General features: G+C 44.5%; 1 protein-coding gene across 2 annotated transcripts in view; it reads left to right on the plus strand.

Moving 5' to 3' along the window:
- The window catches only part of L3MBTL4 (L3MBTL histone methyl-lysine binding protein 4), a 276,348-nt gene that overhangs the window by 190,382 nt on the left and 65,545 nt on the right, over positions 1–20,421 (plus strand). The window contains exon 13 of one of the 2 annotated variants that reach the window (XM_084778171.1): positions 12,093–12,215. The exons of the other annotated variant lie outside the window; for it this stretch is intronic. Coding sequence (XP_084634297.1) covers positions 12,093–12,215 — 123 coding nt within the window. The remainder of the gene's footprint in view (positions 1–12,092; positions 12,216–20,421) is intronic. 2 annotated transcript variants of the gene reach the window in all.

The following is a 20,421-nucleotide window of genomic DNA, read 5'->3' on the forward strand; positions in this document are numbered from 1 at the left end:
ACTTCTCACTCTCCTCCACATGGGCTTTATTTGGTCCTGCATTTACTGAGCATGCGTCTATGTGCCCATTAAGCCATGGACTGTACATAGATGGCAGATGTTGGCTGAGCTTCGCAGTCTCTGGGGCTAATCGTGTGCCAGTCCTACAGCGGAGACACTACTAAGTGACTTGTGTGGCTTTTCTGGAACAAAGGTCCTTTGCCCCTTTTCTCTCTAAAGCGTTGCCTTGTCAATTTCATATTTCATCTATGCAAGCAGGTGTTTTAATAATAGACAGTAATTAAATTACTAAATTCATTTAAATTACTAAGTTAAATAGATAGTGATTAAAAACATAGATTCCAAGCTGTCTACTATGAGGATAGTATATTTTAAAGGCTCAATACTAGCTGGGAATTCATGAGAAACATCTGATGCCATTTAAAAATAGGATACATGATAAATAGGAATGGAAAAATAAACACAGTTTTATACACTAGGTTTATCTTCTCCAGTTGGACATTTGCTGTGGGAAATCTAAGCTGACAGAACTCCTGCTGGAGTTTTCTCTGTTGTAAGTGCCACCAGCAACTGTGCTCTTGGAGGCAGTGAGTGTGCAGTGTTAAACTCACGTGGCACACTTTAACCCGAGCCAGTGAATTTCTCTTGTTAAGATGTTCTATCCCTGAAAACTAACATTACCAGAACTCTCTCCGTCTTAACTGACTTACTGAGTCCTGAATGGCTAAATAAGAAAAAGTTAGTTATTTGTGCATTTTAAACATTTTCGTTTCCCTATGAAGATGGAGTGGAAAGGTGTGTGGGTTTTATGGCTTGCAGATCCATCAAGATATTTGGCCTTCCCCTTTACTTGTTGAACTGTGCGAAGGCTCACATTTGTTATTCTACAAAAGGCACTGAGTCTAGTAAGCCTGATTTTCCATTATCCCAGGGTCTCGCAAGGAAAAGGTGCTGACCCACATTTATTGTAATCCGATATATTGATTAATTTAAAGTTTGCTACATACGTGTTAACGGCTACGCTTCCTTCAATGCTATTCATTTGATATTGGAATTTTTCTGAATGCATGTTTTGCTTTCTGATTTAGACTTGCCGAGCTCCATAGCCATTATTTTAACAGTGTTTTAAATGGTATTGATCGGTGTGAGAGTACCACTTTATGATAATATCCAACTGAAGGCATGCTATTGGGACCGATACGTTTTCATATATTTTAAACAACCCCATCAAAGAAAAATACTTGCGAAGTTGATTTAAAGCAACCGTTAAGCCATGGCTAAGTACTTCTGAGTTCTTAGTAAGTGTCTCGGGTGGCCTCCAGTTGCTCTTCTGAAAACTTCAAAGCTGACATTTTATAATTGGACAGTGCAGTATTAGGGAAGTCATGAGGAAAGCTAGTCAGTAATCAAGCCCGAAGCTCAGCAGCCTGATGTACAGCATCAATGTTTAATGAGGCACAATAGCTAACTGATGGGAGATATTACAGGACCCCCCTGGTGCTTTCTGCCGTATCTGTTCTAGCAACCAAACCTCCACTTCCAATTGTTCCTACTGTTAACACTCAGCCTGCAAAGCCAGGAATTTTTGATGCAATAGGGTGGAAACCATGCGTGGGGAGTAGGGCACTGGTGAGGACAGCACCCATTAACATAGCTCAATGGCCTGGGGACACCTTGAGTTATCACAGGCATTGCCTTCCTCCGAGACGCCAGCACACTACAGAAAGAGGCTCCACCTCAGGCATGGCCAGAGTGTGCTACTGCGAGGTCAGTCAGGAACTGAATTTGCCCACTGAACATGTCCTCCCAAGGAAACTTACTGGGCTTTTGGCGCCTGATATTTGACTGGAGATATTAACATAGAATATGGCCAGGATGACATCTCATTGCTGCTAGGCCAGCAAGATTTTAGTCAGCATCCCTCTGCCCTGTCAGCAAAATTCGCTTGCTGTTGTGTGTTACACAGAAAAAATAAAGCCAAGAACACGGAGGAGCTCAGCAAGAGTCCGAGGGTCAACACCACAGGCTCCCTTGGCTGCCTAACATCATGGCAGCAGCTGCTACCTTTCATCCCTCACATCTGTTTGTCTCAGTGACCAGAGGCAGAGGGGACACAGGTCACGAACCACGACGACGTCCCCTGTCATGATTCTTTCAGATCTAGTACAGTCCTCACAGTCTTAAAAAATGGCAAATGAAGACATTCTTGAGAGCCCCCCCCCCCCCCCCCCCCGCAAACAGATAGAGTGCAACTTCTAGGGGGAAAATCTCCTCTTGCTGCCTCTGTCCTCTGACTAGAACTCATTTCAAACATGTACTTTTGCCTTTAGAGAAAGGAATAGAATAACACTCCGTTAAAAACCAGAAGTGCTCCCCTTCACAGTAGCAGCCACCCAGCTAATGGGCAACAACATAGGCCCTATTCAAAGGGCAAATGTAAGATGTTCTCGGTATAGTGGAGTCGTATTATATTCACATTTTGAAAAATATTGAACTTTGCTAAGTAGCTGAAAAGCAGATTCTTAAGAAATTATCCTACACATGCGTGATAGGGCAGTCACTACTTACAGAGAGGGGGGGGTAGTTTGCTCTTAAATTGTAAAAATCGTGCAGTGAAATTATTAATGTTTTCACCCTTGTGAGGAGGGGATGGGGTTAATTTCTCCTCCATGGTGAGCAAAAGCAGTGTTGGCTTAAAGGAGAATGCTAGGCTGGTTGGCCAGCACTGAGGAAGTTCTAAGTTTTCTCCATTCCAGGGGATTATATGGAGACAGAATCCGGCTGGAAGTCAGCTATGCAGAGTTTTATCTCGGTGAAAAGAACAGAGAACTAACTGTGACTTCCCTTCAAGCGATTGTTCTGCAAATAGTGGCTCGCTATTTATAACAACTTTCAAATTGAGTCCTAACCGGGAACTTTGTTCTTAATTTTTTATTAATTTTTAAATTTTTAATTAAAGTATAATTTCATCACTTACCCTCCCTATCTTCCTCTGTACCCCTTCTGTGTCTGCCCACCCCTAATTTGTAGGCTTCATTCTTTAACTGTTGCTGTAACACACACACACACACACACACACAAACTAATAAACATAAATACAGTCTGATGAGTCCTTGCAGTGTTGCCTGCATGTGTGTGTTTCTCAGGCTGAGCAGAGTTCACTGCATAACCGATAAGATGGCTCATCTCTGGGAAACACTGGTTCCTCCTGTCTCTGTAGTCCTTAATTGCTTGTAGCTCGCCATCTGGGGTGAAATCCCATGACATCTCTGTCTGCTTTGGGTTGGTCGCTACTGGAGTTGCCCAGGTGGTCTTATTTAAGCTGTTCTGTTGTTTGAGATTTCATGCATGTAGCTTCCTGTCGCAGACAAGGTACAGCCTCTCAGCTGACTTCCCTCCGGCTTTCACAGTGTTTCCGCCCCCTCTTCCTTGATGCTTCCCCAGCCTTGGGTGCTTGGGTTATGTTGTAGATGTCTGGACCGGGGCTGGGTATGCCACAATCATTTGTTGCATTTTTGCCAGCTGCATCCTTCTGTAATGCTGAGAAAAGAAGCTCCTGAGGGGAGAAGTGCAAGCTGCGCTCGTCTGTGGGCATAAGGGTAGATACTTAGAATGCAGTTAGGAGTTGCGCTAGGGTCTCCTCTAAGATCTATGACCACACTGCCCTAGGTAATTGGTGAGGTTCACAGAACCAGGCATGATTAATTACCCTCCTATTACACGGATCTTGACTCCAGGCAGGAAGCTGTTAATTACCACCATGATATTAGTGCCACGATTGCTGGGCTGGCCGTTGTTGTAGCTCATACGCATCGCTATGGTACAAGGGATCATTTTCTTCTCTGAGTTTCTGGTGCCGTGAAAGCAGCTTGTGAGGGGGATACAGGGTGAATCTTCCACGTGATGTGGCCACAGTACGGCGTCTTGTCTGACAAGTCTCTTGAATTCTCCTGACCAACAATTCAACAACTTCTCATGCCCAGCCCTGGAGTTTCTGCTAGACAGTTTATGACCCCCTGGGGGAAGCGTTACTGCCCCAAGTTGTATTATTATTTCATATAAATATGTATGTATTTGTATAAATATATGCATGTATTTATACATTTATATTTAATTTTAAATGAATATAAAACAATGATTCATCATGACTTTTTGAGGCATCTTTAGGATTTTTTTTTTTTTACTTCTGTTTCCCTTTCTCTTTCTGTAATCATCATTCCCCTAATAAAATTTCCCAACCCATTTTTCCCATCCCTTCCTTCTCATCCTGCTTCCCCTCCACAGAGCCTCTCTCCCGTCACCCCAACAGGGTCTTTTTATTCATTTATTTATTTTTTACTCTAGTAGTTTTTACAATTACCTCAGGTTACTTACTCACATGTGGAGATTTAAAACGAGGAATCACAGATAAGAGGGAACATGTGGCGTTTGTTTTCCAGGCCTGGGTTCCCCCGACTCAACAGACCACATCCCCGCCCTATGGACTCTACCTGCAAGGTTCATGACTTCATCTTCCTTCACAGATGGAGAGTTTCCCATAGTGTGCATGTGCCCCATTTCCCTTAGCCGTTCTGTAGCTGGGAGACATTAGGATGTTTCTGTTTCCTGTCTAATGTGACTAGAGCAGCACTGAGCAAGGCCAAGCTAGTTTTGTGTGGAGTTGAATGTCAAGTCCTTCAGACACATGCCTAGAGGGATAGAGCTGGTCAGCCGATGGGCTCGCCTATCTCCAGGGCGGTGGGAGCCCATGTTGGTGCGTCCCCACCAGCAGTCAGTGGGGCTCCCTTTCATCGCATCCTCTCCCGCACTTCTCATTGCTTGGTTGTTGATCCCAGCTCTTCTGGCTGGAGTGTGATGGCATCTCAAAGTCGTTTTAATTTGAATTATCCTAATTCCTAAGGATGGTGGGTAATTTTTGAGCTATTTATTTAGTCATTTTTATTTATATTTTTAAGAATTCTTTCTTCAGATTCATAGCCCGCTTTTCTTCTTGAACTGGGTTTTTTTCCCTTTGTTATTGATTTCTTCAGTTCTTTGTATAGGATGGACAATCCTCTGTCAGCTACAGCTGGCAAAGACTTTCTCCCGGTCCGTCGGTTTCCTGTGCACTCACCGGCTGCTGTCTTAGCCATGAGGAAGCTGTATGGTTTTACGGGGTCCCTGTTGTCAACTGTTAGCCCTACCCCCATAACAAATGGAATCTTAGTCATGAAATCCTTTTCTATCTCTATATCCTGTGGAGTACTGGCTGCTTTTCTTCTAGAAGTTTCATTGTTTTCCAGTTTCAAATTGAAGTCTTTGGTCCATCTGTAGTTAGGTGTTTTTTGGGGGTGATAGATATTGGACTGTTTTCATGCATGTTTGGTCTCCTCTTGGGCACAGAGGTGTACAGCTTAATCCCAGCATGTAGGAGGGACAAGTGGGAAGACTTTTTTTGTATGAGTTTCAGGCCAACCTAGACTACACAGTGAAGCCCTGGCTTTTTTAAAAAATTTAGTCTTCTTTCAGTTTATTCCATATTGAGTAACCAGAGTATTGGGGTAATCACTTACAGTGTTGTTGTATTGTCAGCGTCATGCTTTACTGCCTTCCTAACTTTGCCTACTTTTACCAAGCATTTACCTAGCTCATATCCTTACTAGCTATTTTAATATATTTATATAACTTTATGTATTATTGCATATTACATTACATTATATTGTGTACAATATTGCTAAATAATAAATATATTACTACATTATATATTTATGTAATTTAAATATATATTATTTATATACTTATTTTATTATGGAGATTTTTATATAGGTCTCCTATTAGTTAAGATTTGGTTTGTTGTGTAATGTTTTAGTTTTCTGAATTTTCCTCTCACTAAGACAAGTAGAAACTTCTGAGTCATTTTCACTGCCTCCTTTCTAAAGTTATTCATGTGGCTTACTGCCTGAGAGTGGGATGAGTAGGTGAAGGGAAGCTTGTCCTGGGGCAGGCTCTGTGCCAGGCTCTGCAAGCACTGCTCTGTTTGCTCCTCAGAGCTCTCCAAATCCAGCTTTATCTTCCTCTAAATCTCATCTTCCTTTGGTTAACCTTTTCCGTCACTTGTCTTCTAACTTGAGGAGAAGTGCAGCGCATGGAGCATAGGTCACCTTCAAAGCACTGGTGCTAGCGTAGTGGGTCGCACCATGGGAAATGGCCCAGATCGCGAGGTTGGGGCCACCTACAGCATGACAGCTGTATGGGAGATGTACAGCTATGGTGTGTGTGAACACACACTCAAATGAAGGGTGCATTTTCCTCAAAGAGTAATGAGTCTGGGTGCCACCACTGATGTTCTTCTAGTGCATTCTTAGGGGGAGTTTTTTTTAAAGCCCTCACCCAAACACTTATGTTCCAAACACAATTCAAAGCCTTGCTTCCTCCCAGGGTTGCCTGCCATGAGTTAGGTCTTCTCTGGTCTCCTGAGAACGTGCTCAGATGTCCTTCTGGTTCAGTGAACATAGATGACAGAACCGTGAGAATGCTCCAGAATCTCCTTCCTCAACCACCGGCCAGTCGCCTGATGATTCTCAGAATGCTTACTCTGTGCCCAGGACTGTGCTCAGAAAGTCAGCCACATTATAGGTGGGTCAAGGAAGGATGGGCACAGTAATTAGTTTTGTCTTATGTGTCAAGCTCTGAGGGCGAAAAAAAAATCCATGTCATTATATTCTGGAACGTAACTGAAAACCTTAGGCCAGTGTTTGTATTGTGGCAAAGAACATAAATACTGGAGCCAATTAATTCACTTGTCATCTGTTTACATAATAGACACCATAGATGTGGCCCTGCTAGGTAAGTGCTAGTACAGGGCCCTAGCACACAGAAGCAGATTCTGCCACTGTCGCCTTGTACGCCCTAGATGGGCAGGGTTATTGGTCAGGTTACTGTGACAACAGACATCAGCCGTGTTCCCGACAGGGGCCGTAAAGACCGCTGCATGGACTAGGCAGAAGCTGACGGGGAAGCTGGAGCACAGAGCAGTGTATGGAGAAGCCAGGAAGGGAAAAGTGGGCATCAGAAACAGGAAGTGAGGCTAGCAGCAGGAGCCTGCAGCTGTGTGTGAGGAGAGCCTGGAGGGCCCCGGAGGCTGTGCTGTGGCAGGACGGAGGCAGGAGTGGGGGTAGAGCAAGGCCAGCGGGTTCTAGGGGAGTGGATAGAGCAGGTACACAGCGTCGGTCAGTGGGAAAGGATGAACTGTGGGAGGTTTCCAGGGCACAGAAGAAGGTAGCTCAGCCTGTGCAGGGGTCTGAAATACATTAACAGGTCGGACACTGGGGTGACAGGTAGATATTAAAAAGGGCAGGACCAGGAATTCAGTGTGAGGTTTTAATGGGTGGCATTGTGAGATGCCTTTGAGAAAGCCAAAAAGGATATCTGAGCAGAGTGTCACAGCAGCGGCGGCTGAGCACATCTGGATACAGCCCTCTGGGGAGACACTGGAGGACAGTCTGTCCAGGGCCCCCAGAGACTCTGTGGCCCAAAGGCGGGATCAAAGGGAGTGAGGACAAAGGGCAGGAGGAAGACTGCCCATGCCCTGTGGTGTGGCCGGAGTATATAAGAGAAGATGAGAGCTGAGGGACAGATGAAAAAACCATGGGGCTCTTTTCCATTTGTTGGTTTTTTGTGACAATAGGAGACATTTGAGAATTTTCCAGAACCAGTGAGGGCCATCTGATGAGCAGTTGCTAGAAAGACCCTTGGGGTCATGAGATTTCTGTAAAGCGCTTGGCTTAGCAGTAACAGGAGTCAGGGGACCCTCTGTACGGGAGATGGAAATGTGCAATTCTGTGGCCTCTGTTTTTTCCATAAGAGTCTGATGTGAGGTCTGTAGACAGCAGTTATAAACCCCTGAGTATGGAGGAGGAGGAAACGGGCTGCTCAGATAGGAAAAGCCGTGAGCCAGGGCCCAGCTGGCATTGCTGGAAGACTTCCTGCTGCCTTTAGCAGCACCCACTCTCCCCTGTGAGGAATGACCAGCCTGCACAAGAAAGCCAGTGAATGAGCAAGATTCCCCAAAGCGCACCATTCTGTCCAGATGATCACAGTGACGCCACAGAGAAATGAGAGGGTCGTTGTGGTTTGAGTGACACCTCAGCCACGTTATCTGCCATTTAGATATTTGGTCCCCAGTTGGTACAGTTTGGGAAGGCCTTGTTAGAGGAAGTACATCATCATGGTGGGGGGGCGGAGCTTTCAGAGGTCGAAGCTGAAGCCATTCCTACTTCACTTCCTGGTCCTGACTGCAGATGTGAGTTCTCAGCTGTTCCTACTGGCATGCTTGGTGCTTCCTGCAATGCTTCCCCACTGTGCTGCAGAGGGACTCTTATCCCTTGGCAGCGCTAATCCCCACCCCAAAACAAACCCTTCCTTCTACAAATTGCCTCAGTAGTGGTCTTCTGCTGCAGCAGCAGAAAAGTAACTGATGCCGGCACGTAGAATATTTGCAGGACATCTGTAGAAAAATGAGGAATCTTAAGTAATCAAATGAACATTGGGGCACTGTGCGCGGTCCTGGAAGCCACCCGGTGCCTACTCACCTGGGGGTCATGATGAACACAGACCTGCGAACCCAACAGTAGCGTCCGCAGAGCCTTGGTGACCTGCACCTTCAGACAAAGTGATGGGTCTCCTGGCATTGCCTTGACAGGTGGTATACCTAGGGCAGGCACCTGTCTGCACCAGACCTCACTGCCTGCACACCACAGGGGGCTCCTGTGGTTTTAAGGATGAGATGTGGCTACGAGTGCAAAATATTATAACTAAAGCCTAGCCTCGAGCCCATGCACATTTTCAGGGGCTCCTGAGTTTTGCTGCTGCATTAACAGAACACACCTTTTTAAAAAATCACTTTCTTTAATATTACCATTTATCGAAATATAGTTTAAAATGTATAGAAATAATATGATTTGCGATGATATTACTATGTTGACATGACCTTTACTCTGGTGATTCTAGAGCAAAGATGAGACCTAGCAGGTCAGTGACTCTTCAGAGTGAAGAGGAGCTGATCCTAACACAGGGTGCTGTGTGTGCGCGCTTGTGCGTGTCTGTGTGTGCAAATATGTGTGTGGACGTGGATGTGTGCTTGTGTGTATACATGTGTGCATGTGTATCCTTGTATGTGTGCATGCATGTGTGCCTGAATGCTTTTGTGTGTGTGCATTTTCTTACCTTTGCATATGTATTTATAATAAAAATTACACTTACAAATTAAGCAGACTAAGACTTGCAATAGCTGATAAGAAAGGGCAATTGTACCGGTATGCTATAGTAAAAGTTATGTAAATGTGGCCTCTTGCTTTTTCAAAATAACAACTTTTGTTTTGTCATTGAGATGCATGTGTGCTTGCTGTCGGTTGGCACATAGCTCCTGCAGTGTTGGGATGCATGTGTGCTTACTGTCAGTTGGCACATAGCTCCTGCAGTGTTGGGATGTGTGTGTGCTTGCTGTCAGTTGGCACATAGCTCCTGCAGTGTTGGGATGTGTGTGTGCTTGCTGTCGGTTGGCACATAGTTCCTGTAGTGTTGGGATGTGTGTGTGCTTGCTGTTGGTTGGCACATAGCTCCTGCAGTGCTGGGATGTGTGTGTGTGCTTGCTATTGGTTGGCACATAGCTCCTGCAGTGTTGGGATGCGTGTGTGCTTGCTGTCGGTTGACACATAGCTCCTGCAGTGGTGAGATGCGTGCATGCTTGCTGTTGGTTGGCACATAGCTCCTGCAGTGGTGGGATGTGTGTGTGTGCTTACTGTCAGTTGGCAAATAGCTCCTGCAGTGGTGGGATGCGTGTGTGCTTGCTGTCAGTTGGCAAATAGCTCCTGCAGTGGTGGGATGTGTGTGTGCCTGCTGTCGGTTGACACATAGCTCCTGCAGTGGTGGGATGCATGCATGCTTGCTGTTGGTTGGCACATAGCTCCTGCAGTGGTGGGATGTGTGCATGCTTGCTGTTGGTTAGCACATAGCTCCTGCAGTGGTGGGATGTGTGTGTGCTTGCTGTTGGTTGGCACAGAGCTCCTGCAGTGGTCTCTATGCCTGATGCTCCCCTTTCTGCTCCATTTGACAATTTTGTAACCAGTTTCGCTGTAACTGAAGACTTGATGCAGATGTTTTCCCTTCTTTTCCATCGTCCTCACCCTCTGCCATAACACATTGCCATCGGTCCAGGTACATTCCAGCACAAGTTCGCTCACACTGCACCTCTAACTAAGCCTCCCCTTGCACTGGATAGTCGTAAGTCTGCAGTGTGAGGTATGACGGCAAATACAACATAACTATCTTCTTTCTTCCCAGTTCTACTGGTGAAAGACTAATTACAACTGTAGCTTTTTAAAATTAATTTACTCAGAATACAACTCAATTGTTATCCCATCACTTGTATCCTCCAGTTCCTCCCTTCCTCCTACTTTCACCCTATTCTCCTCCCCTAGGTCTATGACCGAGGGGGACATCCTCCCCCACTATATGGTCAAAGGCTATCAATTCTCATCTTGGTAGTTTGCTTATTCTTTTTTTGAGTGTCACCAGGGCTCCCCACCAAGAGGAGGTGGTCAAATATGCTTTTAGAAACCTCAGTACACACTCTTCTTACTCAGCTGGGTCAATGTTCTTTCTCTCACTGAGGCATCCTGGAGATCATTGGCTTAGTGAGGGGAAGGGGTCTTCTTGCTGACAGTCTTAGAGTTCAGTTCGTGGCTCTTGGGCCAGTGACAAGACAGTATAGCATGGCGGAGGCCATGTTCACCCCATAGAGGCTGGGAAGTGAAGTGACAAGACAGTATAGCATGGTGGAGGCCATGTTCACCCCATAGAGGCTGGGAAGTGAAGTGACAAGACAGCATAGCATGGCAGAGGCCATGTTCACCTCATAGAGGCTGGGAAGTGAAGTGACAAGACAGCATAGCATGGCGGAGGCCATGTTCACCCATAGAGGCTGGGAAATGAAGTGACAAGACAGCATAGCATGGCGGAGGCCATGATCACCTCATAGAGGCTGGAAAATGAAGTGACAAGACAGTATAGCATGGCGGAGGCCATGTTCACCCCATAGAGGCTGGGAAATGAAGTGACAAGACAGCATAGCATGGCGGAGGCCATGATCACCTCATAGAGGCTGGGAAATGAAGTGACAAGACAGTATAGCATGGCGGAGGCCATGTTCACCCATAGAGGCTGGGAAATGAAGTGACAAGACAGTATAGCATGGTGGAGGCCATGTTCACCCCATAGAGGCTGGGAAATGAAGTGACAAGACAGCATAGCATGGCGGAGGCCATGATCACCTCATAGAGGCTGGGAAATGAAGTGACAAGACAGTATAGCATGGCGGAGGCCATGTTCACCTCATAGAGGCTGGGAAGTGAAGTGACAAGACAGCATAGCATGGCGGAGACCATGTTCACCTCATAGAGGCTGGGAAATGAAGTGAAAGGCAAGGAAACATGGACTTCATGTACTTCCTTCAAGGTCACACTCCCAGTAATCTAACTTCCTTATCTTCTAAATGTGCCGCCACCTCCCAACACACCAATGACTGGTGACTACGCCTTTAACACATGGGCCTTGGGACAACTCTCCAAATCCCACCCAGAACACAACTGGAGAATTTTTACCTGATCGTTTAAAGGTTCTCTTTGGCGTTTCCAATCTGATATCATCACTACTCTTGGTTTTTTGAGACCAGGATTAAGTAAAATAGAACATTCTTGACCACAAGTGCTGTGACACTGTCGGCAGTCGGTCTCCTGACTGAGACAGCTAAAGCTCAGTCTACAAACTGTTCCGTGGTTTGGATATGAAGTCTCATGTTGAATATGAGAACGCGTGTTGACGGCTCGGTCTCCAGCTCATGGACACTTGGAGAAGTGATTGGATCATAAGATCTGACATAATTAGTGTAATTAATGTATTAATCAATATTAATTTTTATTAATTGGATGAGCACTCAGGAGGAAGGGCCTGGATGAAGGAATTAGGTCACCATCACTAGAATTGTGTCATTGAAAGGCCCAGCTGTTTCTCTCCATCTTCTTCCTGCCTTCTCTGTGTTCTCTATGTTTGCACAGAGTCTCTGCCTCAAAAAAACAAGTGCCCTGGACCAGAAGCTCTGAAAGAGACACGGGTGATTGCTATCTGGCTAAGTGCTTGCCATGGAAGTGTGGGGTCAGAGTGTACATTCCAGAACCCACGTAAGTGTGACAGCCCACCTGTTACTGCACTTTGGAAGCCAAGTCAGAGGCAGGGAATCCCGAGAACACACTGACTATGGAGGCTGCATGTATGGGTGAGCTTGCGGTTTGATTGAAAATCTCTGTTGTTGAATAAGATTGAAGAGCCATTGAGGATGTGTAACCTCAGGCACACACATGCACACACCCCTGTACACACACACACACACACACACACACACACACACACACATACACACACACACACCTGTACACACATACATATACACACACACTTGTACACACAAATGCACACACACCTGTATACACACACACATGCACACTCTCCTGTACACACACACACACACACACACACACACACGCGCACACGCACACACTAACAAAATAAAACATCTGAAACTATAACACAAAGTAAGTACTTATAACTTTAAGCAGTTTTCCTCAAGTACTTTTAACAGTGACATAAAGTTAGACTGACACCGTGGCTGGTGGTCAGGCAGTACAGCAACCTGGGCATGCTGCGGGAGAGGATGGCTCGCAGCCTCGAGGAGAGGGTGGGGCAGCACATGATGGCATTGTGTGCCTCAGAACAGCACACAGTTTACAACTGACAACTTACTGCTTTCTATAATTCTCAGCTTAATACTTCTGTGCTCTGCTGACTGACCACATGTGAGGGTAGCACTGTATTCTGTCTGTGGGAAATGGGCTGAAGGGAGGTTTTATCTTCTCTGCAGCCAGAACGCCTGCAGCTGAGTCTTTCTGCATATGAGAATAGACTGTTCACCACAGCAGTGTGTATGTTTGAGCAGAGACGTCAGCGTGGAAAATGCCTTACGAGATAGCCATTGCAACATTGCCTAGTGGTCACTCTGTTCCAAAGAGGGTGGCACAAGTCTGTGCAAGAGCTGGGCTTAGGGCTTGGGCTGTGTGTGTCTTTCTCTGTGGTCACAAACTCTAGCTCCTAATAAGTGACAACGGGGATTAGTAAGTATTTTACAGGCAGTCTGGCCAAAGAGCCAATATGAAATTGGAAAATGGAATCATTTAGGCAAATGGAAAATTTTAAGTAAATTTGTTAGTGGATTGAATATTTCACAACAATAGGCGTATTGTACTCATAAAAGAAAACACCAGCTTTTAGCTGCCTGGCTGTTTATGACATCTAGTGTGGTGACAGCGTGTTCTATGTTTGTGTGTCTGCTCTTAAATACTGTACCTCATTATTATGAAAAGTCTTTAAATGCAACGAAGTTTCAAGCCAGAAAACTCGTAGACATTGAAATACGGAGAAACTGGATAACAGTGAATTAAAGGAGAAATTTGAGGCAGACGTTTTGTTTGGCAAAATCTGAAGTGGAAGGCATAGAAAGTGCATTGTTCCTATTTCAATGAGACTGGAAAGTATTGTTTAGCACCTTGGAAACTCTAAGATCACAACATGATATTTCCTTTCTTCCTTCTATCTTCTCCAAAATGAATTTCAATGCTACCAACCATTGTTGGGAGAGTTACAGGCTGAGGGAGGCCACCTAACTGAAAAGCATGTTTTATGTCACTTTCTTTTGTTAAAGGCTTTGTCTTGATTAAAGAAGGCCTAATGTTTCATTTGTTTATTAAAAATATTAGAATTAATTCTTAGTGAGGAAGTAGAAACCCTTCTTGGGTAATTAGCTCTGATTTCTCCGATTTCACGGGCCTACTTTTTTGCAACTTGCCGGTCTGTCTCCCATAACTTTTAGGTTGGTTAGCATGTCTGCCTGTCCTGTCATCCTACATGGCTAATGCGAACCCATCTCATTTCCACTGATTGAAAACTTCACCAGATTTTGAAGTCCTGTACTTTGTCATGGTTGTTGTTTGAGACAGTCTCATGCACCCAGGCTGGCCTAGAACTCGCAGCTCCTGACCCTCCTGACCCCACATCCCGAGCACCAGGACTGCAGGCTATACGGTAAATCCTTTCCTTTGTTGGCCCTGTCTACCCACATTCCCTACTTGAGACTTTGCCTGTTCAGAGCTCTGTCAGCTATTCTGCGGTCTCCCTCCCTCTCCCTCTTGCTTTCTATAGCTCTTGCTTTCTCCTGTTGTCTGTTTCTCACCATCTCACATCCAAAGAAAGACATACAGACACAACCAGACACACACGCGCGCACATACAAATATACATGCACACAGACACACATACGTAAAATTTTAGATTACGTTAAAGTTTCTGTCCGACTTTAGATTTCCACTGTAAGAACTTAAGCATATCAACTTTTTCCCCTTCTCAGAAGGGTTCCTGTTCATTAAGAGCATTTTAGGTTTTCATGCCTTAGAAATCCTCCCTCCTTTCAGGTGTGTTCCTCTACAGGCTGTATTGTAGTTGCCACAGGAAACGGAACGGTTTGTCAGTGACACCCCCAGCTCCAGTACTTATACATAAAAGCCATCAATTTTTATGTACTAGTTTTGAACATATTGTTGCATTTTATTCTGATTTGTAGTTTATTTGTAATTATTTTTGAGTTTCCAGGTCTATAAGTGCCTGTTTGATTTTTAAAAATATATTTTATTAATTTATTCATATTACATCTCAATTGTTATCCTATCCCTTGTATTCTCCCATTCCCCCTTCCCTCCCATTTTCCCCTTACTCCCCTCCCCTATGACTGTGACTGAAGGGGACCACCTTCCCCTGTATATGCTCATAGGGTATCAAATCTCTTCTTGGTAGCCTGCTATCCTTCCTCTGAGTGCCACCAGGCCTCCTCATCCAGGGCACATGGTCAAATATGGGGCACTAGAGTTTGTGTGAAAGTCAGACCCCACTCTCCACTCATCTGTGAAGAATGTCCTGTCCATTGGCTAGATCTGGGTAGGGGTTCGAAGTTTACTGCCTGTATTGGCTGCTGCCATAGTTGCACAGGACCCCTGGACCCAGATCCATCCATCATAATGTTCTTCTTGTAGGTTTCTAGGACCCTCTAGATCCTTCCATTTCCTCATTCTCCCATACTTCTCTCACCTAGAGTCCCATTAGGATGTCCTCCCCTCTGTCCCACTTTCCTGGTAAGTGAAGACTTTCATGGGACATGCCCCTTGGGCTAGTGTTCAGATATAAGTGAGCCTAAGTGTCCCTCAGTAGAAGAATGGATAAAGAAACTGGTACATTTACACTCTGGAATACTACTCAGCTATTAAAAACAAGGAATTTCTGAAATTTGTGGGCAAATGGATTGAACTAGAAAAGATCATAATGAGTGAGTTCACCCAGAAACAGAAAGAGTCAAATGGTATATACTCACTTATATCTGCACACTAGCCTATTTGATTTTTACCTATTGACATTGGCTTTCTTATTTCCCCTGAACTGAAGTTCTTAGATGCCACCAATGGCGTGTTCATGTTCTTTGCTACAGAGTCTCCCGAGGCTCCAGAGACCTGTCTGTGTGTGAGGAGTCAGAGCCGTTCCTCATACTCCCTCCCCGTCAGTTTCGGTTCGTGCGCTTTGGTTGTCTGGACTGGCAGGAAGATACTACAGTAACGCACTGGTCATACGTCATGATGCTACTAAAGAACAGCGTGGTAGAAAACGGCCGCAGCGTTAGTGACTAAAATCCGTGCTTTGTAGGCTTCCTTACAGATTCTATTCAATATCCAGAAAGATGAAAGGTTGAGTTATCTAAGTTTTAAAATTACCTAGTTTAAAATTATATGCAGCATTATTTTAATATCAGGCGTGCTTCGATGTAGCCTCATTATCTGAAAATTGCTGACCCTGTCAGGAACTAAATTAAATGTTTTTCCTTGTGTAACTTAATTCAGTGGGGACTCCGGTGTCATAATTCTGCGAAGTCTCACGAGTATGAACATTAGCCATTTTACTGGTGAGTGGACATGCAAGTTAATTAACACCCCTGGTTGAGAGAATATTAGTAATCATGGGGGGTTTGTAGTTTAATTTAACATTGGGTAAGGAAATTTAATACAAGAAGTTATGAATTTGGTCTTAGCTCAGGAACCAATTTGTTGTACAGCCCTTGGCAAATATCTTAACCTCTTTTATTTAATATTTTCATCTTGTGAGTAAAATTGAATTATTCAACATTCAATATTTAATTATTATATATTTTAAGAATTATTAAGTATGAGCACTCTTATATTTACAATCTGATTCTGCGGTCCTCCTTAAACAGATCTTGGTGTTGGTACGCTTATTCGCAGTGGTTGCAACTGGTAAGGCCTTGGGCCTTTCTGCTCTTCCCGCAGACCGAGCGCTGGGCAGGAGGAGAGCCCATGGCCACAGGCTCTCATCAGCTCACCATGGCGTGTACCACACTGACTTCCTTAATTTCCTACCTTCTCAGGATTGGTAAAAATAATTAACTCTGCCCCCTTGGCTAACAGCACAGAAGGCTGATAATGTTAGGTGATGTCTGTGAAAACAGACCCACTGCCCGTGAGACCCTGGCGTCGCAAAGCATGTAGAGCTCAGTAAACACCTTTCTTGATGGAAAGAGAAGTCAAAAAAGGCCCTGAGGAAAAAATTTCGCTTAGTCCTGTAGCTCACATCAGAAAAACAGCAAATGGTAGCAGGCATGCAGGGTAAGGGAGCTTGTGTTTGCTTCTGGTGACCCCCACTATGGAAATCCATATGGAGGCTCCTCAAAGGTTAGGGGTAAAGCTAACGTATGCCTTTCAGACATACTTAATTCTTACTCATCTTCAGCTGACACAGTCTGGGGTGATCCTGTAAAGCCAGAAGTTGTTATTCTGTCAGAGGACGCCCAGAACATTCACAAGCCTCACGGCGCTTACAAGTCCAGAGAGTACCGAGCTGTGCTGCACACAGCAAGGGCCTGGAAACAGTTATGTGCAGGTGCTGAGAGAGGCTGGAATTGTGTGCACACAGAGATGACAAGATAGCTCGTCTTCAGGTGGATTCTTGTGGAGCAAAACAGTTAGGTGAGGTGGGGGCGAAGGATGGAGGGCCGCAGTGGCTGACCTTCAAGAACCCCAGAGTGGGAGCAAAAGTGGTTCTTAGCTAAGGAGCAGTAGCCTTGTCATACTCCAGGGCATACTCCCTGGAGGGAGCCTTGGAGTATGTCTGTCTGCCACACTTACCGGAGATCAGCCCAGCAAGTCCCCTGTGAGGCTCAGCTCAGCAGCCCAGTTCTAAAGAAGTATTGTTTAGAATTTTGTTTTGTTTTTACCAGAAGGGAAAACAAATCCAATTTTCTAATGCTCTTTTTAAAGCTGTGACTTTCCTGAGATGTTGGAAGGGATCCTGTGAGTGTGGCCACCCAGGGAGCAAGTAGCGACAGAGAGAGGTTACTGTTTGAAAGGGAGGAACAGGAATTATTTTTAAACATACCTTGTGACTATTTAGCTAAATGTGGGAGGCAACCTGAACTTTACTTTCAGGCCTGTGACCTTTTCACCACCACAACTCTGTGCAGAATGTGTGGTGGTTTTAATTAGCTGCCTTGTTGTTTAAAACCAGCGGACAAACTGAACATGAGGCCTTGGTTAATGCTCATTGACTTGAGTAATTGGGAATAGAAGAAAGAAAGAAAGAAAGAAAGAAAGAAAGAAAGAAAGAAAGAAAGAAAGAGAAAGAAAGAGGGATTGGAGGAAGGGAAGACTTCATCTCTGTGAGGATAATTTTAACAGGCATGGGAGAAGGGTTGATAACAAGATGCTATACTATTAACTTCTGGGTTTTTTTTTTTTTTTTTTTTTTTTTTGGTTTAGAAAAATGAATATGGCCAGCACTAATTAATTAGCACAGACACTGTTTATGCAGTAGCTTCTTTCAGATAATGTGCCTCCGAGGGGAACAAGAAGGCAGTTTTTGTTATTTTGTGGGCTCTCAGTGACTGTGATTTAACAAAGCAATATCCTAGAATATATTAGGGAACAGCAATGACAGATTCATTTTCTACTTTGTGCCCTGAAAAGCCATTTATGCAAATTCAAATGCTGCATTTGTAATGTAGAAGCAGTTGGAAGATTTAGGTCTCTCACCCAGTGCTTGCGTGATAACGGTGAGAAGGAAAGTTGACCTGGTAATTAGCTGTATAGTTTCCAACTGCAGTCCCCGGGCCCTCGTTTTTTTTAAAAGTTCAACAGCTGACCCACAATACTTCCAAATGTGGAAGGTTAAAGTGATTGTTTTGTCAGTGCCGTTAAAGAATATTGCCAAATTAGGAAATGTAGCAGAATTGTGACAATTATCAACTTTATCAGTTATGATTTTTACAACTCCTTGCCTCAACTCTTTCCAAACGCACTCTTAACTTCTAGCTCCCATTCCAACCTTGTGGTTCTCTCTCTCTCTCTCTCTCTCTCTCTCTCTCTCTCTCTCCTCTCCAATTTAATGACCAATTGACTTCACTTTGTTCTGTCTATGTACTCCTTGCTTGAGTATGGGCCTATTCAGTGTAGTGTGGTTGACCTACCAGGAGCCACAAGCTTAAGTAAAGCTGACTTTCTCTACCCAAGAAGCCCCCAGTGGCCCACAGCACCTCAGTTAAGGGAAGAGTCTCGTGAAGACCCTCCCTCCCAGGACAAAATGTTGACTGGCTTGATTGTATCTCTGTAATTGCATAAAGAGAGGGCATACTTCTTTTTTAAAGATTTATTTCTCTTCATTTTATGTGTATGGGTATTTATCTGCATGTATGTGTGCCACATGAGTGCAGTTCGCACAGAGGCCAAAAGAGGGTGTCAGATCTCCTGGAAGTGAAATTGCCAACAGTTGTGAGCTGCCATGTGGCTGCTGGGAACTGAACCCAGGTCCTCTGCAATAGCAGTAAGTTCTCTTAACCACTGAGCCATCTCTACAGTTCCACCCCGCCTTTAAGATTTATTAGAGTACACTTGTTTTTATTGCTGACTTATATTCCTCATGTGGAAAATATGATACAAATAAGCCGCACAGGCAAGTTTTTAGAACGAGAATAGTAAAATCACAGAACTATGGTAGTGATGTGTTTGCACAGGTATTGCGTTGCAAAATAAAGTGCATCAGTCTCAACTAAGAAAACTGCACACACTTGGGTCAGGTCCTTACTGTGTCTGGCTTTTAGTTCCTACCTGGAATGGTAGTGTTGTGTCTAGTATAGTTAGTGACCAAGTGAAATGGCATGTGTGAGGTACAGCCCAGCTCAAACATGTTACTTTAAACACTTATAAGACATGTTAACCATTTACAGTCCCTGCCTTTAGCCTCCAAAAAAAAAAAAAAAAAAAAGGAATCTTTTTCCTTTTTCCTGGTAAAAAGCAGAACAGAGTGCCGAGACAGTGCCTGCATGGTGCTTTGTAAACACTGGCGCTGAGTAAGTCCTTGTTGCATGTCATACTTTCGCATCCTCATTTATTTCTTTTTTTCTTCCTGGAAGGCTAAATTCATCCATGAAAAACCAATCCATTTATTTCCGTTTTCCTCTTTATCCATTCTACTACAAGGGGAAAGATGTGACTTCTTTTCTGTTAGCTCCTGGTCTTTCCCATTCGAAGTTTAAGGACTTTAAGGTATAAATCGTTCTCACAGCTTTCCATATGTCCTCAGCTGGTACCCTCAGATGAAAGACCGCCTCGCCTCTCACTTTTCTTACTTTGACTGCTGCTCCCAAAGTGGATGAGAGTGATTGTTCCCAGCACAGCGACTCCCACAGAAGTCAGTATGTCTAGCCACACAAATGATCTTTCAAGCTCTTAGTGGGGCACAGTTTTCCTGGAAATGAAGAGAAGCCAGCACCTCCGGAGTGACCTCACCTATCCTGAGTGCTGACCACCTGCCAGCACACTGTCCAAAGGACTTCAGAAGTATAATCTTAGCATTCTCACAGCATCTAGTAAGCATCCTGGCGCTGAAGGCTCTTTAGAGATTTGTTCAAGATCTGGAAGTCATGAAGATAGCCAGCAGCTTGCCTGTGGAGCCTGCAGTCTACACACACGACATCTGTGGCAGAGTGCCTCCTCCCCTGCACACAAACTTCAAGAATGTGTTCAGGCATACAGCCTACAGCAGAAAAGTGAGAAAAAAGTAACACATTCTAAGATGTATAACCTCTGCATTTACTATGGTGCTCTGATGTAGAAAGTTGACACTAAGCCAGCTTGCTTAATCTCTGTAATTTAACTTTTGCAAGACGTCAGATGTTCTGAGGAGCTGTAGTCAGTTTTCTCCACCTGGCTCCTCTCTCACTGGAGTGCT

This window comes from Acomys minous (assembly GCF_964271855.1).
Source record: "Acomys minous genome assembly, chromosome: 4".
NCBI lineage: Eukaryota > Metazoa > Chordata > Mammalia > Rodentia > Muridae > Acomys > Acomys minous.